Source organism: Sarcophilus harrisii, chromosome 3, assembly GCF_902635505.1.
Source record: "Sarcophilus harrisii chromosome 3, mSarHar1.11, whole genome shotgun sequence".
NCBI classification, from domain to species: Eukaryota; Metazoa; Chordata; class Mammalia; order Dasyuromorphia; family Dasyuridae; genus Sarcophilus; species Sarcophilus harrisii.
Window position 1 is genome coordinate 290,691,927 of NC_045428.1, and position 25,968 is coordinate 290,717,894.

At 35.5% G+C, this 25,968-nt stretch overlaps 1 protein-coding gene across 1 annotated transcript in view; it reads left to right on the forward strand.

Moving 5' to 3' along the window:
• The window catches only part of NECTIN3 (nectin cell adhesion molecule 3), a gene marked incomplete at its 5' end in the record, with an annotated part of 174,030 nt that extends 150,182 nt beyond the window's left edge, over positions 1 to 23,848 (forward strand). The window contains 2 exons of the mRNA XM_031961279.1: positions 20,188 to 20,250; positions 21,843 to 23,848. Of these exons, the coding sequence (XP_031817139.1) occupies positions 20,188 to 20,250; positions 21,843 to 22,022 (243 nt within the window). The remainder of the gene's footprint in view (positions 1 to 20,187; positions 20,251 to 21,842) is intronic.
• Between the last annotated feature and the right edge of the window lie 2,120 nt (positions 23,849 to 25,968).

Here is a 25,968-nt window from a genome sequence, read left to right on the forward strand (position 1 = left end):
ATTTCACACTACCAAGAACTTTGATGGTAAGTACTTTGTTTTTTGGGTCTTCAGCGGCTTTGGTTACTGAGAAAGTAAAGGTTCCAGCACCTTCAGAGGAAGTTGCTCTACAAGTGTTGTTGCTTCCCGGCTTCAGGGACCAGGTTGGAAGCAGAGCTAATGGCAGAACAGGTCCTTGCATGTAGCAGTTGGTTGTTGGTTGATGGAGATAGATGTCTCCTCTAGGAGGTTGCTTTCCAAAATGAGGGCTAAAAGAGTTAGACTGGAAGAAGGGATACTGTTCTGTAAACACTCCTATTCCCCAGACTTTAGGTTCATGGTCCTAGACTGTAGTGGTCAAAATGTTTTGAGATGGGCTGTCACTCTTAATGGTGTATGTCTGACTGCTTTAGCTGTTCTGGTTTGTCTCCCCTGATGGCTAGCAGTTGGTAGAAAGGGTTATCAATCAGTGAGTCAGTTGACAGGCCTTCTATTGTGCCAGGCATTATACAAAGTATTGATGATTCAAACATAAAGAATGAAATAAAGTACTAGCAGTGACCTTCTTGGGTAGGGTGAAGTGTGGTGCCTGAGCTGCATCTTGAAGAAGATAAACTCGATGAAATCGAGGTCAGGAGGGAGTGCTTTTCCGGCATGGTAGATGGCAAGTGAGAAGTGAAAAATATGACGAACAGAGGAGGGCAGTTTGGCTGGATTGCAGAGTAACGTCCATTGAGACCAGAAAGACAGATTTGGGCCAGATGGTGAAAATAAATGTATGGAATGTGGTGAAATTTTGTTTTAACATCTGTTCTTCACTTATTAGTGACTGACAATGTGTTTTCAAATGATTGTTTATGGGTTTGGAATCCTGCCTTTGAAAACTGTTTCTTTTGACAACTTATCTATTTGGGAATATCTCTTGGTTCTATATATTTGTTTCAATTCCCTATTTATCAGTGTTATTTGGTGCAAATATTTCTCCTACTTTTTGTTTCTCTTTTTAGTCTTTCTTGATTTGTGTAAACACTTTCTAACTTTATGCCATGACAATTTTCTGTTTTCTCTCCTATGATTTCCCCTATCCTTTATTTTTTAATAATTTTAGCCCCAATCAAAGGTATCTTTCATATACCTTTCCAGTTCTACCACCAGTTTTTTTATCAGATAATGAAACCTTCCCCCAGTAATCCATGTTATCACGCACTAAATGTCTAGTCCAAATGCTAAGTACCTTTTACTCATGTTTTTTCCCTTTATTTCCCTTGAGATTCTAGACCTGTTGTTCTTTTAAATGAAATTTATTATTATTTTGTCTAGTTCTATAAAGTTTCCCCTTGATAATTTCATTTATATAGCACAGAATCTATAAAACAATTTAGGTAGCAATACCACTTTTATTATATTGGTATGGCCCAATCATGAACAGTAGCTTTCTCTCCAATTATTCAAGTCTCCTCTTATTTCTGCAAAGAATGTTTGGCAATATATTATTATAAATCTTACCTGTTTCTTGGTAAGCCAATTCCTATATATAATCTGTATTTTGTAGTTCTTTTGAATGGAATTCAATTTATTTTTATCATTTCTTCATGGGTTTTGTTAGTAATTTAAAGACATATTTGTGTGTATTAATTTTATTTCTTATAACTTTACTAAAATTATTAATTAACTCAGTTTCATCTGTCATTTTATAGAGCTTTCTCATATTGTTTACTAACAGGGATAATCTTCCCCTTTGCAAATGTTTATACCTTTAATTTCATGCTCATCTGTTTGCTATAGTTTGCATTTCTAATATATCTTATGAGCTCAATTTTTCTCATAATAAGTAATTGGAGTAAATAGTTATACATCATATAAAATTCCAAATATAAAATCTTATCATTTCCAGGGATGATTTTTCAAAGGAAAATAGGACATTGGAAAAGTCACTTTCTTTCTTTGGGTCATGGTTTCCTCATCCTGTAAAGCAAAGGGCTTGAATGAGATGATCTCTGTGGTCCTTTACAGCTCTAACATTCCTCTCTATTATTAGCCTGTGATACCAAGAAAGTCTACTACTTTGTTGTTGCTGTTTGTTGGTTGATAAGGAGAAAGAGAATCAGTTTCTTAGTCCGTCCTGAGCCAGATTACCCAACAGCCTTCAAGGTCATGACCTTCAGGCACCCAGCTGCTGTAATTTAAGACAGAACGGCTTCATCACACATCAGGTGTCTTTACATCTCTATAGGCCAGTGCCCCAGACCTCCGTGCGTCTTGCCATTTGAAAGCTATTAATAGGGAGATATCGTATGACTGCACTGCAAATATGGAAGGGATGCCAGCAGAGATTTGGAGGGCTGAAAACCTATTCAATTGAAAACAGTTGGCATGTGGATTGGCATCCTTATGGTAGGTGAGGAACATTTGGTTACAACTTTAAGTGCATACATCTTTTCAAGGCAGCTCACTCCTCAGTACAACTAATTTTTTTAAAAATCTGCTGCAGCCTTTATAGCAAATACATTATAGTAAATTAAAAAACACACACACAACTTCAAAAAATAGTCAAGTATTTGTACAATTCCTTGGTATTAGCTACCTAGATGTTTAGATGCTTTCTTATCTAAATACTCATCTGTGGTAATGAAGAACTCAGGATACCATTAAAATTATTTTCCTGTAAATCCATAAAATCTTTCCATTTGCAACGCTCCTGTCCTTCTTCCTCTTCTGGCCAGGTTTATAATTTGTCTTCATTTGATTTTTATAAGTTTGTTATTGACTCCTATAATCTTAGCTCATCCTCTTTTCCATATTAATTAGACTATTTTCTTTTGGCAGCTGATTTTCCACAATGCTTCCTATTTTCCTATTCTCCTTCTTCTTCCCCCTTTTCTGTGGCTTCCCAACCCATATACATGTCTTTCTAGTGCCTTATTACTATGAGACTTTTGGAATCCCAGATGAAATATTTAGTAGTGTAACCAAGTTAAAAAAGCATTCATAAATATAAGTGAGCTTGAAATGTCTTAAACATACTTAAATCTGGATGGAGGTGCATATGAAAATCATTTCCATTTACTTTGAAAATCTGAAATACAGAGTCTGTCATTGCAAATCCTATTTCAATGAAGAAAAATATGGATTACCTAAGCTTCTTTATATAATAACAGTTCACTTTTATGTAATAATACTTTGAGATTTAAAAAGTTCTTTACATATACTACCTTATTTGGTCTTCACAATCACTCTATGAGATAGATATTATATTATCCCCATTTTGTAGATTAGGAAACTGAGGATCAGAGAAATTAGGAACTTACTCTGGGTCACCTCACTAGTCAGTGGCTAAGGTAGGATTTGAACTTTATTCTTCTTGAATCTAAGAGTACTGCTTTATCCCCTTCCATGTTGCATCCAATATTTAAAGAGAATATATGCAACCTAGAATCTAGAATTATATATTGTAGATCATTCTTGGAAGTCAGATATAGTTGGTTTGGGGGCACCTAGCTGATGCCATAGTTGCAGGCTTGCACCTCTTCCTGAGTTCAAATCCAGCTTTAGACACTTGCTAGCTGTGTGATCCTGGGTAATTCATTTAACTCTGCCTCAGTTTCCTAATCTGCAAAATTAGTTGGAGAAGGAAATGCCATACCACTCCAATATCTTTACCAAGAAAACACCAAATAGTGTCACAAAGAGTTGGACACAACTGAAAACAACTGAACAGCAGTAACAACAGTAGAAACATGGAAGCTACTTCAAAGGGATGTTTTGTGAATCAAATGAAATTTTATAAATAAAGCTCTTTGCAAATCTATGTCAGATATTAGTTTATTTATTAGCTACTTCTGTTGTCTTCCCTTTGAGTTTCCTTGGTCTTGTAGCTGTACATTTGCTTATTTCAGTATTTACAGGTTAAAATGCTAAGAGTTCTAGGATTTGGTATCTTAAATTGCTTGTCACTTGCCACACATGGCAAATAGGCACAAACCATCCTCACCACTTTTTTTTCTGTGAGCAAGTTCATGTGTTCCCTATTCCTTATTCTGACTGTGCTTCTCTTCTTGTCTTCCCAGAAAACATGCATAAGAATTTTTGCATTATTCCACAATAATTTCACAGAATCCAAAGCAACATTTTTGTTATGGTTTTTGTTGTTCTTGTGTTTGTTTGTTTTTACTTTAAAATATAGATAACACTTCTCATCCTGGGTCAGCATTTTAGAAAAACACAAATCCTGAGACATCTGAGTGGTGCAGTATGAATAGAGTACTGGTCCAAGAATCAAGAGTTTAAATACTGCATCAGGCATGTACTAACTGTGCAATCCTGAGCAAGTTACTTAACCCCAATTGCCTCCAAAAAAGAAATAAAAAAAACTTAATACTCTTCCAAATGCATTAGGACTTCTTTAATATAAAGAACTTTATATCTATAACAAGCAAGTAGTGTCTATTTCTGCACAAGCAGCTGCTCTTCTTCATGAATGAGTCTTCCATTCCCTCCTCGAATCCATCCTTCCCGTGAACATTTAACTTCATTCTTTTTTGATTTTTTTTTTAATTCTCAGCTCATGATCTTTCACCTTAAAAACCTATTTCCTTTTGACTTTCTAGGTCTTATATCTAATAATAATGACTTGTATTTCCTATTTATTGCTTTACTCCCTTCTCTTTTTAAAGAGCTTCTCCATCTACAAGTGAGTTTTACCTCATTCCTTTTCTCTCCAGAATAGTTCTATTCCCATCTGTTTTTCTTCCAACCTGACATTCTTTCATGTGTCTGTAATGTAAACTGATCGATTGCTACCAGGGTATTACAGCCTTCCTCTTTCTATAAGAATAATTATTTTCCTCCTTTGCCTGCCCCACCTTCCTCCCCCTGAACTGGAATTCCTTTCTTTATTATTGTGTGCTTGAAAACAATCTTATTCTCGTTAGCTAAACAAAAGTCTTCCTCAATCTTTAATACAGCTTATAACGTTTCAGTAGACAGTGTCACTAATTTTAGGTAGTCAAGCAGGAACAGAGTTCCACCAAAACACAAACAGAAGGAAAAAAAAACCCATGCTAACTTTAAAAGATTATCAATAAGGAGATCTGACAGTATTGGTGATAAGGACGCAGCCATTGGTCCTGGGTTTTGAATTCTTGAAAGGATGGAAGGGGAGCCAAGGAGAGATGGGGTAGGGCAGGACATCAATCCCAAAGGAACAGAAGTACCAAAGAGGACCCTAGGCATGAAGAATAAAATAAAAATCTTCAGGGAACTGAAATACCAATTTGAAATTGGTTTCAAGTTCTAAGTCAAGAACCTTATATTAAAACTGACCCAAAAGGAGAGAGTGAATCTAATAGCAAGGATTTGCTGCTGATCTAGATTTAGATTTTCCTTATAAAGTCTGTAGTTCCTGAAGTCTTAACTTTCTGAAAATTCATTTGGAGGCAAATTCACTTAGTGGAGCCCCCATGGATAGAAGGTGCTCATCCGGGTGTGGAGTTGCAGGAGGAAGGAGAACGCTATAAGCTCATGCAGCTGTCCAGTATACTTCTGGAGGACCACAGGATAAGGCAAAAGACTGACAAGAAGAAGGAAGATATGTCTAAGTGTGCCCTCCTGTGAAACAAATATGATCTCCCCTTATGTAGACACCGCAGAGCTGTTCCCCCCTTTTCAGGTTTCAGTTTTTCAAGTGTTTTTCTTGAGATACATTGAGGTCCCCTAATTTTTAGGTAAGATATCACATAGCAGTTGGGATTTTTATTTGTTTTTTCCTTCATTATCTTCATTACCTGTTGTACATTTCCTGTTCTTCATTCCATAACTGCCTAGGTTCTTTGAATTATTTTTTAAATTCCTTGCTTAATCATTCAAAAAAAATGTTTTTCTCATTCCTAGTCCTTATAATCTGTTCCCTTGGAATGACTTTAATGACTCACAAATACCCATTTTCGATAGTCACATCAAGAAAGAAGGACAGAAAATTTATCAGGTCATCATGACAATTTGATATTGGCACCATTAGCTTAGAAAAGAGAAAATTTGGGGTAGCCATGGCAGCTGCCATCAGATATTGAAAAGGCTTTAAGTGGTCCAGGAATTAGACTTATGTTCCAAAGGAGGGTCTAGAACAGAAAACAGTGGGCAAAAAATTCAGGGAGAAAAACTTCAGCTCAACAGAAAACGCATCAGAGTATTTACAAACAATCGGAGCTCTTCCAAAATAAAATGTGCTTCCCCATGAGTCAGCCTTCTGTCATTGGAAGTATTCCCATGGAAGGTAAATGACCATCTGTTTAGGGGTGTTGTAGAAGGGATTCCTGAATTAGGTCCGAGTTTGGACAAGCTGTTCTTAATGGTCCATGCAAACTCAGAATCTGTGACTGTCTGCTTCTGTGTGTCTTTTATCTCATTCTTTAGAAAGAAAATTTGGGGCTATCATTCAGGAACTTCCTCTTATCTCAGTTCCTTTCATTTGTATCAATTCCAGAGGAAGCTGTGATCCTTCTCATTGTCATATAATCTTTCACTATTAAAATCCTAGAAAACCATGTCTACAATTTTTCTTTACCTCCATATTCTTAACCTGGCAATCTGGCTTCTGAGCCTTCCACTCCACTGCAACTATTTTCTCCCTGTTTGCCTCTGATCCCCAAATTGAAAAATCCACCGGCCTCTTCTCAGTCCTTAGCTTCCTTGATCCTCCTGTAACTTTTGACACTGCAGAGAAGTCTGTTGTCCCTAGATTTTCATGACATTTCATTCTCCTACTTGATTCTTCTACTTATCTAACCATTCATTCTTTTATCTCCTTGGCTAGATCATAATCCATGTACCACTTGTGCTTTGTTTAGAGATACGTAGGGTTCTGTCCTGAGCCCCTTTTCTATATTTATTCTCAATGAGCTCATCAGTTTTCATAGGTTTAATTATTAACTCTATAAAACTGCCTTCCAAATCTACCTCTTCAATACACACTTCTCTGTGAACTACAATTTTTAACACCACTTCTTTGCTTGATATCTCCAGTAACACTTGATGCACCATTGACTTTTCTAATTACATATGTCCAAAACAACTCATTTTCTCCCGAAAATCTCTCCTGTCTCCAACTTTTTTTCTATCACAGTGACCACCTTCCACATAGCCACTCATGGATTTTTTACTTTGGAGTGTTTTTGACTCTCCCTTCTTATCCTCTCCCTTTTACAATATGTTGACATAATATCTCTTGAATTCTTCTCCTTTCTCTACTGAATCACCACTATAATTCAGCCTTTCTATCACCTCTCACCTGTAGCATTAAAATAGTCTCCTAAGCTATCAACTTGCTCCAGCCCTCTTCCTCCACTCTCTAATCTCTCCTCATAAATTGTTAAATGGTTTTTCCTAAAATGCAAGTGTGAACATATTATATTTCTGCTTGACAAATTTCAGTAGTCCCTTGTTGCCTCTAAAATACCACAAAAAACTCTGATATTTAAAGATTTTTACAATCTGACTCTAACCTCTTTCCAGACTAATTTCTCATCACTCCACCTCATTCACTCAATATTCTAAACAAACGGACTTTTATCTATATATAGCATAACATCTCTTGTCATCATTACTTCTAACAGACTATTTCCCATATCTCAAATGTTCTCTATTCTCACCTCTACCTCTTGCAACCCCTAACTTCTTCCAAGGTTTAACTCAACTACAGTTATCTCTTCCACTTCCCTTATTAGGGGTGCAATACCCCTAGCAACCTGGAAAATCCACCTAAATTTTTTTGGTTCTCCATACTAGAGAAGAAGTCTGAATTATTATGCTATTAAAAGGTAAAAGATGTTGATATTACATAATACTATACATATATTTTATGCATTTCTGAATTTCTAAATTTTTCCTGTATCATCTTCTGGTATTTGAATGTTGTCTTCCACTTGCACAAAATTCTTAAAAATATTCCATTTTATTTCTTATGCCAACCTATAACATATCTACATCATGATGGGGAAAGTTCAGATGTGGAAGGATAACTACAATCTTCCCAGTTGTTAGTCTTCTCCTTTCCTAGAATTCAGAGTGGTGCAGTATGAATAGAGCACTGGTCCATTCAGAATGTGTCGTTTATACACATATATACAAACATATATGTATGTATATAATATATATATTTCTACAATATGAACTTTATTTCTATTATATGTATTGATTCTAAGTAACTACAGGGAAGTGAATATATAGTGGCCCTTGGAATCAAGAAAACTCATCTTCATTTTTACCCCTGATATATATTGACTCTGTCATCCTGGACAAGTCACTTATTTAACTTCTCAGTGCTTCTAGACAATCAATCATTGGTGAGTTTAATTTTAATTTAATTTAAGAGAAGTTTCTTATTTCCATTGAGAAAGGAAGTTCCTCATTCAGGAAGTTCCTATACCAATGAAATTACAGTTCTAGACCCTTCATCCCTCTTATATTTTGTATATACTTTTGTGTACATCTTGTTTTCCCTCATTAGACTGTAAACTCAAAGACAGATAATGCTTCAATTTTTTTTTCTATACTCAGAAGCTAAAACAGTATCTGACACATAGTAGGCACTCCACAAATATTTATTAAGTTGAATGCAGAGCAGGGACTGTGACTTCTCAGTCCTGGGTAGCAATTCTCTAATATGTACTAGATGTCACTGAGAGAATATAAAAGCTATTGTGTCTATTTGTGTGCTATAGATCTCAATAAGTTGCTCTTTTCATCTATCAGACATGTCATTACATTGATATATATGGAGAATAATTCCTGCCCAGTCATAAAGATGGCACCTAACAAGATGATGCTTCCTTAGAAGCATGATTTAATACTGACATTGAAAAGTAAATTATGCTTTCACTGAACATGAATACCATCTCATCCAAACAATGGCCCATTTAAAGTCTGGCTTCTGGAAAGTCACTTCTTCCTTTTTTATATAATATAGAAGTTAACAGATTTACCCTAGGGAGAATCCTTCATGTCCTCCCCTCAACATACTTAATGTACACACACTTATATAAGCAGACATATGACCCCCACTTTCCACCTGCCTTGCAGAAGTTTTGTGGGCTCCTACTTCTCATGAGCTGATGCATGCTGATCTTGCTTAATTTATGAGCTGGAATCTGGCCCAAGGTGCTCTATGGACAGGGCATTTAAGCATTATTTCCATCGTGGACTACAATCCAAACTACAATTCTGGACAATGACTTCACTAATTTAAAGAAAAAATGCATTCTTTGGGCCTCTTGTTTCCCAAATCATATTTCTCAGTGTACCTACAAGTTAAACTAGACCTGCATCTTTGTGTAGCAAGAGATTTCTCTTCCTCCAAATTCTTTCCTTTTCTTTAGGTACATTCCATTTGAAGGAGGTAAACTAGTAGATCAGGTTGCTTGAAACTTTTCAAAAGAAAAAAAGGCATTTGAAAAGTACCTATTATAAATATCAGAACCAGGGAGAAAAAAATAAATATAGTCTTTTGCTAAGAAGGTTCAGAGATTCTATTATCCAGCTTTGTTTAATAGGGGAAGTAATTATTCCACAAAGGAACAGATAACTTTCCATATTAGATTCTCCATCTTAGTTATATTTTTTGCGTTATATATAGAAGAAAAGGAGACTCATTAGGGAATATGAAAAAGAGATAGTTTATCTTCCCCTAATCTAATTAAGAGAAACAAATGGAGTGACAAGTAGCATATTTAGGAGATTCCAAATCATTTAAAGATATATTTGCCTGTTCCTGCACTCCTTCATTTATGCCATTTTTGGCAAAACCAGGGATGACCCAGACCAATACAGAGATCCTTATCAGAATTCCTCATTTTCCCAGCATAAATAAAATTCTAGCCACCCCTGAAATACATAGCTCATGTCAAAAAGACAAGAAAATTAAGCTCCCACAATAGGACTAGACCCAGGATTTAGAAGAAAGACTAAATCTTATTCTACTAAGCTGCGAGGACCACCAATATGTAAACACATATGGTGTACACAGTGTGCAAATGAATGCATTAATCCAATTATCAGTTACAACTTTTAATTAATAATTCAGATTTTTTCTTTATTTCTTGATAATTGTTGTTTTTCTGGAAGCAGACAAGTTGCAGACAAGAAAAATCTTGAATTAGTAGTTAAATAAAAGGAAAGCTTAGGAAAATAAGTGATTAATTATTTGGGTTTTCTATTTCCAAATGATCATCTTAATATTTGAATTTCTGATCATTGCAGTTCCAACGTTTTAATTTATGTCCTCATCAAGATAGACATTCATAGTATTGCACCAAGAAGATGAGGATGAATTATAGAGGAAAAAGAATTAGTTATATGGTAAAGCACCTACTTCTCAAGGCCTAGATTATCAGATCTTTTTTGGACAATTTAACAACTTCATCAAATTTTAAAAATGCATTCTATATTCAGAGCATTGTGATAGCCACCACAAAGTTTTAATAAAATTATACAGGATACAACTTCTGTCATCATGGTGCTAAGAGTATGATAAAGAACTATGACCCAAACCACTATAGTAAAGAAAGACATTATCTAAAATTCTCTGAAGGGAGAAAGTATTTAATTGTTTTTCTATTATCTCCAGCACTTTGGACAGTAACTAACATAGAGTGGGAGATTAATAGATGCTTTTTGCTTGATGCAGTAGAAAATAATCAAACTTGAACCCAGCAGTTTTGGGTTCAAATTTCAACTGTCCTAAGTTCTACAAATAGACAAACAATAAGTTCTACAAATCTCATCGTCCTCATTTGGAAAAATAAGAAAAAAATAATGTTATTATTGCCCATCTCACAATTTTTTAAAAAGAGAAAGTGTTCCAAGGGGGGATTTGCTATAGAAATGTAAGCTTCTATTATTAAAAGGAAGCTACACTATCATTTTGGTTAAGAAATGGTAAATTATAAAAATACAAAGTATAGAGTTGCTAATTAAAAGGTTATTATCACAAAAATTATGCTTGGCTGGAAATAACCGTGTCAAAAACTACACTCTGTGTCATCAAGTGGCTTACATTCTACTGGGGAACATGACATATACATAAATAAGTAGACATATAGTACATAAGAAAAGCTATTGCAGTAGTTTCAGTGGCAATGGGAGTGGAGTGAAAGGACGCATATCAAGAGGGTGACAATAGAATTTAACAACGATTGAATATGGAGGATGGGCAAGACAGGTTGATCAATAATATCATTTTGTTGTCCTTTTTGCAAGAGTTGAGTTCTGGTTCTGCACTGTCCCCAGCACAAAAAGGTTGAAACAGTGTAGGACTTCCCTTCACTTCCAAAATCATACTGTGTCTAAGGCTGACTCTGACATGAAGGCAGTTTGAGTAGTATCAGAGTAATTGGGGATTGGGTCAAGGAGTACCGAATTTTCTTGTTTCTTCAGTCTCAAAGAAGACCAATGATATAATGAGGATGATATCTTGACTTGCTAGTGAATTGAATTTGAGTGAGGTAAAGTTGTGTAAAGTAATCAGCCTTACTCTCTCCTCCAGAATTATCAAGAGTCCAAAGACGAGACAAAGGTCAGGAGTACTGGCAATGACCCAAGACACAATGAATGACCTGGGCCTTTTTTAATTAAGATCTTTCCCAGATCTCAGTTTGTCTGAGGCCATACCCATTTAATGAGTAAAGACTAGGTAAGAGTTGAAAGTAAAAATGGTTCAATTTATCATCCCAAAGATATCAATCTGGGATGAGAAGACCCTCAAACTTTCTGGCCAGAACAAAAAAATCCTATTTCCAGTAATTCTAAGACATCAAAACCTAAGCAATGACCACACAGGCTTGAGCTGGGCCTATTATTGATTTTTTAGAGTCTTAGATAGTGCCAGAGCATCCCACTTGACTGGACTGGGCTAATTACTGGTATGATACAGTAAAGAGGAAGGGATTTGAAGTCATAGAATCTGATTTTAAAGTTCAGCTCTATTACTTATTATATGATCTTGGACAAGTCCGTTGGACAAGATACTTGGCCAACTATCTTCATTTCAATTTCTTCAACTATAAAATAAGGGGTTTGCATGAGAAGACCTCTGAGATCATATCTTGTCCTATTATACGATCCTATGAAATTTCTTGTTCCCTTTTTGGAAAATTTATGGTCGTATAGCATCAGGATGAATGACCAGTCCTCATTTCCTATTGCTATTTTGAGATGTACAAGAAAAAAATTTCCTATGCTTTTATGCCTCTGGAAGCCCCTTAAAAGCCATATAGGCTCTCCTCATTTCTGCAATAAAGCACACTCTATGTATATGTTGAGCTCACAAAAGATTTCTTGATAAGAATGATTTGTTAACAACCAAGATTTAAACTAGTAATCGGGTCATGAAAAATAATCTGCTCTTTCTTCCATAGTGGATTAATAAAGATTATAAAATCAGAATTATAAAGTCATAGAATTTCTGTAGGAGGAAATACTTTAGAACTTAATCTAAGCCAACTCCTCCATTTCATAGAAGGAAAAAACTGAGGCTCAGAGAACTCAAATAGCCCATTAAAGGCTTAAAATCAAGGCATGACACAGCTGACTTGCTCATGAGAAAGCCATAAAGCCCAGGTTTCCTGTTTGTCTCTCTATACCACATGACCTCTCTTAGTTTGATACAATCCGACTTTTATTTAGTTTTTATCCTTTACTCAGCTTTGCATCTATCCTGTAATGTTTGCCTGTATGTCTTTTCTACCTACTATTTCTGTCTCTTTTTCTCTCTCTCTCTCTTTCTCTGTTTCTCTCTCTCTCTCTCTCTCTCTCTCTCTCTCTCTCCGTCTCTCTTCTCTCTCTGTCTCTCTCTCTGTCTTCTGTCTCTCTCTGTCTCTGTCTCTCTCTGTTTCTCTCTCTCTCTCTCTCACTTTCTCTGTCACTTTCCCTTTCTCTTCTGCTCTTACTCTCCTTTCCTCCATCCCTCCCACTTATCTGTATTTACTCTCAGCTCACTTGGTTAAAATGAAAATTTCTGGAGAAATCCTGCTTGTTTTCAATCCCTGCTTTTTCTTGCTGATTTACCTCAGGCCAGATTGGAGACAGATCTTTAAGCAGTATCATGTGTTAATTACCAACATATTCACATTCATATGACAAGCTCTCAGCTTAACATGGGACCCCCCAACCTATCCCACCACCTCTGGTCACTTACTTTTCCCGAGTAAGACTGACCACTTGGAAATGTCCCATTTGAATAAACAAAATATGCTTAATTTTGTTCTTTTTCTAATGCTGATCCCACATGTGTATTTGTATAAAATCTTCATTAATCTATTGTGGAAAAAAGAACAGACATATTTCATTACTGATCTCTAGTTTAAATCTTGATTGTCAACAGACCACTCCTTATCAAGAAATCTATACAAATATTGTTTGTAACCAAACACAGTCCGTCCCCTCTGCGTACATACACTAAATTCCCATAGAAACTCACAATAAATAGGGACCTCAGAGGCTCATTGGTCCAACTTTCAATTTGCTTCTGAACAATTTTAGCACAATGTTGACACATAATAAGCAATTAATAAATATTTTATTGATTATTGAACAAGAATGTCCTCTGCATATTCTACCTTTAAAGACCGATAACAAAGGGGAAGCTATCATTTCCTGTTATTGCCCATTATACTTTTCTTTATTGTTATTGGGTCATTTTTTCACTCATCTCTGACTCTATGTGATTCCATTTGGAGTTTTCTTGGCAGAGATACTGGAATGGGTTGCCATTTACTTCTCCAGCTTATTTTCTAAATGAGGAACTGAGGTAAGCTAGATTTGAACTCAGGAAAATGAGTTTTCCTGAGTCCAGGCCTAGCACTATAACGATTGCACCAGCTAGCTACTACTTTTGAATACTTTTAGGAACATTTCCCTATCCTCTAGTAAACTTTAATTTTCAAATTCTATCTATTAATAAATAGCTGTTGAACCAAACAGAACAAGTTTGACCCCTCTTTCAAGTGTTAGTCCTTCAAATACTTGAAGAAAAGGATTATGTTTCTCCTGTGTGTTCTAAGCTGATCCATCTTTTATTTTAGGCTGAACATCCCAAATTCTTATAACTAATCCAGCATAATCTCAAAATCCTTCATCCTAGTAACCTTTCTCTAGATGCTTTCCCACTTATCAATGTCCTTCCTAAAATGGGATGCCCTGAACGTAACATAATACTCCAGATGTGGACTGATGCCTAAGCTAGGACATTATCTCCCCAGCACCCCATAAAACAACAGATGGTTTTATTTTTGGATGCTGCATCACATTGTTGACAGGAATTGAATAGAGCTTGCAGCACATTTTAGTCCCATTAAAACCCCCAGACCCTTTTCAGATAAATTACTGTCCAGTCATGCCTCTCCTATTTTGAACTTGTGAAACTGGTTTTTTTTTTTTTGTTTGTTTGTTTGTTTTATGCAAGTTCCTTTTAAATTTCATGTTATTTCATTTGGCCCAATTCTAGCTTATCTAGATTATTTATCTTGCAGTATGTTATCCTTCCCAGTTTTGTGCCATCTCCAAAGTTGATAAGCATTTAGTCTATTCTTTTATTCAAATCATTGATAAAAGTGTACAGTACAGACCCATGCACAGACTCTTGGGACATTCTACCAGGAGCCTCTTTCTAAGCTTACATCAAACCATTAATAATTGCTTTTTCTGTCCAAAAATTTGGCCGGTTCTGATTTTACTTAACCCTACTCTTTCTTAGCCCATATTTGCCCACAAGAATAGTATTAGAAACTCCATCAATTTTTTTTGCTGAAAATCCAAATAAACTCTATCTAAAATGTTTCCTTCATCTCACAGCCCTGCCAAGAAAGGAAATGAGGTTGTTCTGGCATGGCCTGCTCTTGAGAAATGTGATCTCTGTGATTTCTTTCTCTTTTTCTAGATGTTCATTAGCCTTCCTTTGAATAATGTATCCTAGAATTTTGCCAAGAATTGAAGTCAAGTTCACTGATCTATAGTTGCTAACTGTATCCTTTTCCCTTAAAAAAATAAAATATTATTGTATTCCAGTCCCAGGGGGCATCTTTCCTGTTCCCCATGTTCTTTGAAAGATCACTTGCAGTGGTTCAGTTCTTTTAGTATCCTGGGATATAATCTGTCTTATTCAGCTGTTCCCCCATGTATGAGCTGTCAGGGATCTCTAGTCCCATACAATCAATACTTGACATAGTTGAAATGAGTACTTCTCATGGACTCCTCAACCTAGTTTTCTCTCCCCCTACACTGGCTTCATACTTGCAGGAGCCAGTTTCTGTTGTCATGCTTCTTACTTTATACCAGCATCAACATTTTGTCTTTATGCCTTCTAAATAGCCCTGAGGAGCTGTGAGCAGTTATGTGCATGACCCTGAAACCTCAGGTGCACAGCTATTTCTGCTGCGGGCATCCCCAGGGCCTTGCACTAAGTATATGTTATGTATACAAGGAGATAAGTACTCATTTTAAAAGCCACTGTGAAATGAGAATGGGTTGTAGAAAGAAACAATTAGTGTATACTTTAAGAAGAACAGCCAAATGAAAGTATGGCTCCTTGGGATGATTGTGGATTTCTCTTCCCTGAGCACCTGGAAGACAACATGTTACAGTGTGTAGGGCCCTGATCTTGGCAACAAGAAGACATAGATTCAATTAATGTCTCAGATACTTATTTCCTATGTGACTCTTAAGTAAGTCACTTAACCATTATGTTTCCCAGTTTCTTCATGTGAAAGATTAAGGTGACAGACTCAATGGCTTCTAAGTCATGTTCCAACTCTCAATCATTCCAGGATGCTTAGATATAAGGGAAATGTCAATCAATTGAATTTAATTGTTTAACTCAATAATCACCTGTAGTATTTTCACAATAGTGACACTTAGGCATTAAAATATATCTGCAAGCAGTATATGTTTATAAGACCTGTATATTGTTTGCACATACCTACCCTAAATAGGATGTTCCATTTTTGGGTGCTTTTCTGAGATTGTTACCATCCCACTATTGTGATCTTTGTAAAATTCAAATATAACCATGTCACCCTCCTCCCTGATAAAATGAATGTGGTTGCCTGTAATCTTCAGAATCAAATATTAAATCCTCAGTTTGACATTTTAAAATACTTGAATAATCTGATCTCTTCCTATCCTTCCTGAATTTTTATTCATCTATATATTCTAAGATCCAATTACAGTGACCTCTTTGCTTTTCTTCACCCAATACATGTCATCTTCCAACAACCCCCTATGCATTTTCATTGACTATTCCTCATACCTGAAATTTTCTCCCTCCTCATCTTTATATCCTGGCCTCCCTGGTTCTTCCTTCAAGTCCCAGTGAAACTCCCACCTTCTACTATAAGCATTTCCATAATTTCTTTAATACTAATGTCTTTCCGCTATTGATTGTCTCCTACTTATCTTGTATATATAGTTTATTTTTTACATAGTTTTTGCATTAGGCTCCTTGAGAATAAGAAATATCCTCAATACTTTCTGTGCCTGGCACATAGTAGGTGCTATATTGACTTGGCTTTCAAATCCATATTTTATTATTAGTTTCCACAAGTTGTGGGTTTTGCTTATTTTTCACTTTTCCACCACAATTGATTAGGTTCTCCATATATACCAAAATAGCACAGAGGAAAAGAAATCTAGAGCTGAGAGAAGCCCTGGGAGCCAATAAAGATTGTTAGAAATCTCTTCTGAGCCCAAAGTTTAAGAATAATGATTTATACTGGTTGTTGTCTAGAGGGTTTCTCAATATCCATTTCATATATATCAAAACTGTCAGATCTAAAAAAAAAGACAGGTCATCAGCTATAGAAAATAATTGATTTTGATGTGTTAGATGCCACAAAATCACCGCCATTTGTAAAAGAGAAGTTTTATTGTTATTCCCTCCCTCTCTGATTTAGTATTGTAAATACAGAATACTTAGAAATAAGAACAGAAACAGTAAGTACTAGGATTGGCTTTTTTAAAAACCCAGATATATCTTCTCAAAAGAATGAATTAAGTTTGTACTAGTTTAGCCATCAGAGCCTTGACTCCCTTTGATTCAATTCAACAAATGTGTATTGAATCCTTCAAAGTTCTGAGGAAGATCTGGAAATGAAAAAGACACAGTCCTAGTCTCTTGCTAATGATACTCAATCACAGAGAATAAGACATTCTAAAATAACTATACTATCTTTGGAAATTCTTCCAATCTTCTATACATCTATAGATCCTATAGTTGTGTAGAGACAGTTTTCAATGATTCAGAGTTAGGGAGGGACAGTAATGGCCTGAATAATGCAAAACAATAGAGAAGCAAACATTGAGGTATGCCTTATCAAGGCAGAAGAATTATATTTGACTCAGGCTTGTGCAAATTGGGGTAGACACTGACAGTAGAAGGGTTAAAGTCGATGCTTGTTTGAGATGGTGAATGAAATTGGCTGAATGAACATTTGCCAAAGAAAATATGTTTGCTTATAAGATAAGCATTTTGTAAACTGGGAACCACTATCTAAATTTGCACCACAGTTATTATGAAAAGGATAATCCCCCTGTGGATGATAAAGATCTGACTTATCTATAAGAACAGAGAAATAGTTATTCCTTTAATCAATCTATTAACAAGAATTTGTAAAGTGCCTCCTAGGCGCCAAGTACTGTACTTTGTAGTTTGAAGGTGATATGGTATTTTGTTGTTGTTGTTCAGTAGTTTCAATCATGTCCAATTTTTCATGAACACTTTTCTGGGGTTTTCTTGATGAATATTTTGTAGTAGTTTATCATTTCTTTCTCCAGCTCATTTTTCAAGTAAAGATATTGAGTTAAACATGATTAAGTGATATGCTCAGAATCACAGAGCTAGTAAGTGTCTGAGACCAGATGGAACTCAGGTCCACCCAGCTCCAGTTCTGCACTCCATCCACTGCACCACTTAGCTGCTCTGTGCTATGACATAAACTTGTATTATTTTCATGTTGGTGGAGTGGGAGAAAGGGAAGGATGAATGAAATAATGAATGAAAAATTAAATGCTTATTATTTATTATTAAATTGCTTAACATGTGCCAAACTTTGGTGGAATACAAATATAAAATGATAGTGGCCCCTTCTGTCATTGAGCTCACATTCTACTCTAAATGGGATAGACAACAACAAATGTAAGAGAGTTCAGCCATGGGGTAGATGGTAAGCCCAAGAACAAAGGCCACTAAATAGAGCAGAGCATGTTTTTCTCAACTTTAAGCCTATCCAAAATAATCAGACTAAGGCCAGCTGAGAGATTTCCTTTTCTCTTGAGCCATGCCTCCAGCAAGATACCAGTATACATAAAAAGTTCTTCCAAAGAACATATTACTTTTCCGCATTGTTTTCATACCATCAAAACAAGTGTAGAGGTAAGCAAGCAGGACTTAAAAGTCCCAGGTGCCAACATTATTTTGATTATTTTTTCTACCTTTTCATTTTTCAATTAAAAAGTACTTGTTTTCTCTTCCTATCATTCCCCCACAATTTAGAAGAAAAAATAGAAACAAAACCCTTGTAGCCAAGCAAAACAAATTACTATATTGCTCACGTTCAAAAGTTTGTCTTACTCTGAATTTTGAGTCTATCATCTTCTTGTCAGGAAGTAGAAGTAGATATAACTGTTCATCATCAGTCCTATGAAAACATTCTTGGTTGTTACATTGTTAAGAATCTTTCTAGTCTTTTAAAATTATATATCTTTTATTGTATAAATTGTACAATTGGTTCTGTTCATGTCAATCAACATCAGTTCATGTAAGTCTTCTCATTTCTTATGGCACTATATAATTTCATTACATCCACATACCATAATTTGTCCAGCCATTCCTCAGTTGATAAGTACCTCTTTAGTTTCTAGTTCTTAAACAAAAACTGTAGAAATAAATATTTTTGTTCATTTGCATTTTTTTCTTTTTCCTTTGATCTCTTTAGCATATAGACTTAATAATTCCATCCCTGGTTGAGTTTGTAGAGTCTAGCGACATTTTGGACATAGTGTGAAATTGAACCAATTCACAATTCTACCAACAGTGGATTAGTGAGCCTATTCTCTGCTGAATCCTCCAACAACTATAATTTTCCTTTTTTTGTCACTTTTGTCAGTAGGTTTGAGGTAGAATATAATAATTGCTTTAATTTGCTTTTCTCTAATTATTAATCATTTAGAATATTACTTCATGATTGTTGTTAGTTTTAATTGGGTCTAATGGTGGTCATCGCTAGAGCAGTGTGGGAGAGAGAGAAAAAGAAGGGAAAAAAGAAATTTACATATTCTAGTGTAATATACACATATGTCTATATATAATATTTAGAATAGCAAGTAGTAAACAAATCAATTGGCACTTTTATATTCAGTCTTTTTTTCCCTGATATGTAATGGAAATGCTTTTTTACTTCATAAATTAAAAATAAAATAAAATAAAACCATTTTTTAAAAAGAAAATCATTTATAGCTTTCGATTATTTATTTATTGTGGGAATGGTTCTTATTCATACATTTTAAACAGATCCTTATTCATCTTGGAATTTCTTGTCAAAGAAACTTACTATAAAGCTCCCCCCACCAATTAACTGTTTTCTAGCTGCATTGGTGTTGTTTGTACAAAACACTTGCAATTTTATAGTGTCAAAATTGTCCATTTTATCTTCTAAGATTCTCTCTATCCCTTATTTGGTCATGAAGTCAGCCTATGTCATAGTTTTCTAGCTTAGGTATTCATTTGAAGGATCTTATATCTTGATAGATGGTGTGAGGTGTTATGTGGTCTATATCTAATTTCTGGCAAATTGCTTTACAGATTTCCCAGCAAGATTTTATTAAAGAGGGAGTCTTTATACCATGAGCTGGGGGTTTTGGACTTATCAAATATAATGTCCATTTGGTAATTTTTTTTATATTGTGCACCTAATTTCACTGATCAACCTTATTAAGTTTTAATCAATACTATATAATTTTGTTTATAACTGCTTTAAGATCTAGTATTTCCATTTGTTTTTCCTTTTTTCAATATTTCCTTTGAGATTTTTGTGAATTGAACAGATTTTAATAAGATTTAAAGTCAGTTCTTTTATATGTGATTCTTAATACTATATATGGATGTGTTTTGCAATAGTTCTGTATTTGTGATAAAAAGCAAATGTTTTTGTTGGTTTTGTTTTACAGAAAGAACACTTTCCTTTGCAGAGTCAGTACAAAAAAAGAGAAATAGGCAGCTTTCAGCATACTGTAAGTAATAAGCTTATATTCTAGGTATAAATGTGGCTAGGGCACAGCTTTCATAGTAGTAAAGTGCTTTTTTAAGTCCATGAAGATCCTTTTTTTTTCTTTTGTTCACTTTTTTTGGTGTCTGTTGGAGTAAAATTTGATAAAATATTTATCATTTGTCCTCCCTTAGCAGTAGACATCACATCCGATGAAATAAATAACTATTCAGAGGGAACATTACATGTTTATGATGTCTTATACTATTATCTCTTTTTGTACAAACTATACTGCTGACTAGTAAAATATCACAATCCTCCAACACAAACCATTCTGTCTTTTAAATACTCAAATTACTTAATGTATAAGGATGGAACCTAGAGAATAGTAGGGCTTATACATGGGAATAAGTAAATGCAAGGAGAAAGGAATCCATTTTAAAATTGTCTTTGGACCCATGAATCTTTGCCTTCAATTGGAAGTTGGGAGACACTGAGCTAGACACTATTTAAAATTATAAATAATATATTTTGTAATAGGTGTCAGTCATAAAAAAGCTAGAAAAAGACAAGGAGGAAATTTTAACTTTAAAGGAATTTTTGTGGAAGTTTTTTTGAAGGAGGAAATGTAATCTGGCATTCCATTTCTTCTACAGAGATTTTCATGGAAATGGATAGTGGAAAGACTAGAAAGAGGATATAATTTAGAGTTAAAAGACCTGGATTCAAATCCTCTCTCTTTCATTAACTAGATATACAATACTGGCTGAGACACAGCCTCCTTGAGTCTTCATTTCTTCAGCTGTACAATGAAAACAGTATACTAAATGATTTTTTAAACTCATTTGTAGTTCCTTCCCATACACAACTCCCAAATTCAGTTAATTAGATTTTGGGGGTTTTTCTTTGAACTCCTAGAACTCTTTTCCCAATATTAACCTATGAGATCTTGTTGGTAGAAACTCCTGAGCTTCACAAGTTTTATCTCTCTTGCTTTATCATACAATTAGTTGACTTTGGAAATGACATTGTCTTTATTTTTAGATGAAATTCATATTTTTCAACCGATGAAAATTCACTTTTTCTCTTTCTTTCCTCCTCCCTCTACCATAATTAAGAAAAGATAAAAAGAAAAAAAAAGTTTCAAACATGTATAGTCAAGCAAAACAAACTGTGTCATTAGCCATGTCAAAAAAAAAGTCTCAGTCTACACTCTGAGTTCATCACCTTTTTGTCAGGAAGTAGGTTTTTCATCCTCAGCCCTATATTTGATCATTCTGTTGACCAGAGTTCTAAAGTCTTCCATATACTGTTCTAATTGACACTGTCTTCAAATTCAGAAATCTGAGTCTGGTCACATGCTAAATATCCCTAAGTTGTTTAATGTCTTGTATCCTGAAAGTGACACCGCTTTTGCTGGGGTACCCCCAAAATGATCCCTGTTTAATCCCCAAATGACAAGAGAATTGTAATTTACTCTTAATGATTGGAGTGGGTGTGGAAGGGAGATAGGGAGACATAGATTGTACTGAGACATATTCTTACCTAAGGATCACCCAGCATTAGAAGAATGAAAGCAGCTGAGATGGTTAATATAAGCACTGTTTGGATTTTCAGACTGTAGTGAATGGCAGACAGTTCGACTATGAAGATGAACATCCGGAGGGGCAAGATGGGCTTCAGCAGATATATCCCCTTTGCCGTCAGATATGTTACAAAGACTGGAGCTGTGAGAAACATCAGCAAAGCTCAGATACTGGAAGGTCCTACGTCAACCCACAAGAACATTACGTGTGATTATGGATCATGGCTAAATGCTCATCCTACTACTGGAAAAAGAAAACACAAGCATGGATGTCTTACTCTGACTCTCGCAGGGCTGTACCAAGTGCATCTGGAGTTTGGATGAATGACTTACAGTTGATTGGCCAGCTTCTGGCCTTGAATAGATTTTTCTCAACTACTGACTGAATTTGAGTATAGCTCTGTGTGTGTGTGTGTGTTTCATTTAAAAAAACCTACTAACATTTGGCCCGCAATGGCATTTTCATTTAAAATTCCAGTGTGTGCCTGTGATAGCTGTTGTGAGTCTCCAGAAATAGAGCCCCAGCTGGCTGTTCTAGCCTCACTGGGTTTCAGGCCTGCCAGCCCATTCATCTGTAATTCAAACGTGCAGAAAATGAGTTTAGAATCCATTCTACTAATTATTTCTCTGGGATTTGTCTTTCTCCAACATGCTTAATAAAATTACAATACCTGTGTACAAATAGAGACCCAAGGAAAGAGGCGTAATTTGCTCTCTGTGGGGAAAACAAAACTACTGATAGAGACAGAGAGTCAGAGAGAGACAGAGAGAGACAGAGAGAGCAGTTTTCCAATTTAAAGCTAGTTGGAAGGCTTTAGCCCTTATGAAGCTACTATATGTGTATTTCTCTTCACTCATAACTTTTTTTCCCTTTTCTTTTCTTTTCATTTTTGTTTTGGAAGCAATCCAGGATCACACAGCTGGTAAATGTCTGAGGTCAGATTTGAACTTGGGTCCTCTCTACTCCACCGCCAGCTGTCCCTCAGCCATAACTCTGAAAAAAATTTCCCCATAGAACATGACCTAACTACTCAGTTGCTGCTTTTTACACACCTTTTTTTTTAATCAATAATCAGGCATGATTCTCTTTTGTCACTGTGCCTCTGAAATCTACAGATTGTCTAAACCCTTCAGATCTTTTCCAAATATTAGGCTCTTGGTACCTATTTTAAACTCTCCTTGACTGCAACATCCTTTTTTTTGTTTGCCATGCTCACCACTTGCTACTGAAATTTGATCCAACAAATGCACTTATACCATCCCCAGACGATTGCCTTTTCCCCTAGGTTGTGCCCCTGGATCTCTGTATTTTAATTCATCCTTGCTTATCTTCTCTGTAACACTATTTCAGAACTGCATACTGCATTTCTGTGCTACAGAGACACCTTTGAATTAGCACTTTGCTTTGAGATCTAGTGGAGAGTTTATATCATGTGTTCACACACCCCAAGCTATAGCTTTTAATTTTCCTCAGCCAGAGAGCTTTGAAAGTCTGCCAGTAGTTTACCTGGTCAGCCAGAGCAAGGATCATTGAATTTTCTACAAAAAATACTTGGACATCACAAAGAAAAGTGATGGCATTGATTTGACCTGTTTTTCAACCAGTGTATTCTGTTACTTATGTCAAATGGTTTCCTCTTCAGTATCTCTAAATGAGAAGGATGGAAGGTGGAAGTGGTGGTAATGATAATGGGAAGAAGGAGGATGGGAATTGAGTATGTATGCAAAAAATATATATAAACATTCATTCACAAAAATACATGAAAGTTACTGAACAACATTATGAAATGTTCCTCTTTAGGGGATGTTTAAAACTGTGTTCTTAGTCTGAATAGAACATGTGGTTCTGTCTAATGAGAAAATGTTAGATGAGGTTAGTCTTATGGTCATTCATTAATGCAACATGAATGAAAAGGAAAGCAAAGAATTGTGGAATTGCCATTTGCATGTTAGACCTCAGAAACTCTTAACCATATTTGTTTTTTATTTCTCTCTGTTCTGCATTATTCTCTGACCATCTATAAATTACATCTCAGTGGATTATGGGTGACTTGCCTTCATTAAATGCCTTTTCCCAGAGTAAACTATTCTTATAAGCTCTTTGCCCTCTTTAAAGTATATGTTTTTCCCCCTAAAATATAACCATAGATTTCTGCAGTTTGGGGCCCTGAGTGCTTAGGTCACATAAATTTTGTAAGGGTGTTTCCTGGTATTTTCTATCTGTTTCTAAATATTGAACCAAACAGGAAGAGATATCCAAAAGGGATATTCAGCTTTACTCTCAACTGAGAAATGTCATCCAAAAATGGTCTGCTGGTGCCTAAATTTGGGTCCCAGACAACTTGACGGTGTCCATTTAAATTTGGAAGTTTGGCTCTAAAAGGCCGGTGAGAGAGGCTTACAAAAGTAATCCCCAGCTGATATTAGATTACTCTTCTCATAACTGATTTACTAGGACACAGTGAAACTAGAATAAATCCCCAGAGCATTTACCCGCTTATGCTGGCAGTTTTGCATTTCCAGGAGAAGTGTGCAGACCCATCTTAAACACACATCCTTTATTGCTCATTTTGTAGGCAGCCCAGGCTCCAGGAGCAAATGCATTTGGTGGCTGTAATAGCAACTCACCAGCTGCTCAGCAAGTCCTACTAAATGTAACTGCTTCAGAAGCTGGGATTGGCCAGATGTGCAAGAGATGAGTTTGGATTTCTTCTTAAATGACAGTGATTTACCCTTTCTCAAAAAGCTTTTTCCTTTTTCTTTCTATATTTCTCATATTTGAAGATGTCTTTGGTCTTCTCGGTATGATATGGAAGTCTTAACCCTGCTACTCTAGGAAAAGAATCAGATTCTTTCATGCTCTCTGCATGGTGCTTTGCACATAGTAGGTTCTCAATAAACATTTGTTAAATAAATCCCTACATTAGGTTTTCCAATGGAGGAGCTACTGAGTTTCTTCTTTCTTCCTTTGAGATGTATTTCCTAAATCCCCTTTCATATTAAGGGACATGTTTTTTGTTGGTTTTTTTGTTTTGTTTTGTTTTGTTTTTTACAAGCATAGTCTTTGCTAACCCTCTCTCATCAGTCTCCCTGTAGGTATCCGAGTTGTTCACAATAGAATGTTCCCTCCATGTCTTTTCTTAAAAGCTAGTTTGAAGTATATGTGTATGTGTCTCATTAGGGCTTAAAATGTGTAACCTCAATCCCCATGAAAGTGTGAATACAATTTGACTACTTTAAAAGAGTATTTTATATCAGTTTAGAAATATAACAGCAGCAGAACAAAATCATAATCACTTATACAATTGCCAATTCAATAGTGCCCCCGCAACTTTTTTTGCATTTTGAGTGACTGCATGACTGAATAATTTGGCAGTCCTTCTTGTGCTATATTTAAGTAATTAAAATCTGTCAGTTTGTTCCTATTCCATGATACAGTAGTAGCAAAGTAAAAACAAATGGGGCAGCTAAGTGATAGAATGGACAGAGCATCAAATCTAGAGCCAGAAAGACCTGAGTTCAAATTCAGTAAGTCACTTAATCCTGTGTGCTTCAGTTTTCTCATCAGTAAAATAAACTGGAGAAGGAATTGATGAAGCACTCTAGTATCTTTGTTAAGAAAATCCCAAAAGGGGTCACCAAGAGTCAGACACGACTGAAATAACAGCAACAACAAAAACAAATAGTGCAAAATGCTATTTCTGCTCTTGGATAAGTCTCCAGAGATATAGCCCTATATCACTCAGAAAATATTAAGAATTATTGCTAACTCCACATGAGTCAGGTTACTTTGATCCTGATGTCGGAATCTTTTTGCCATTAAGTGCTATTCTGAAGTAACCAGCATCCTTGTCACTTATTTATTAAATTATTTGCAATTTTTTAAATATTAGCACTAAAATATGTGCATTTGTAAAAAAAAATATTATAAATATCCCTTATTATGTTCTCTATCCTCTGTCTTATTGTCCTTCAACAATTGTGACCACCAACTTTCCCCATCTTTGGTTTTGGCTCTGCTCTGCTTTCCCTCAAATATGAATAATGTCTACTATAGAGAGAGTCCTAGCACTAGAGTCACAGGTTGTTATTTAGTCATTTTTCAATTGTGTCTGACTCTTGGGGCAGGTCACTTACTCCACCCAGTCTTCAGTTTCC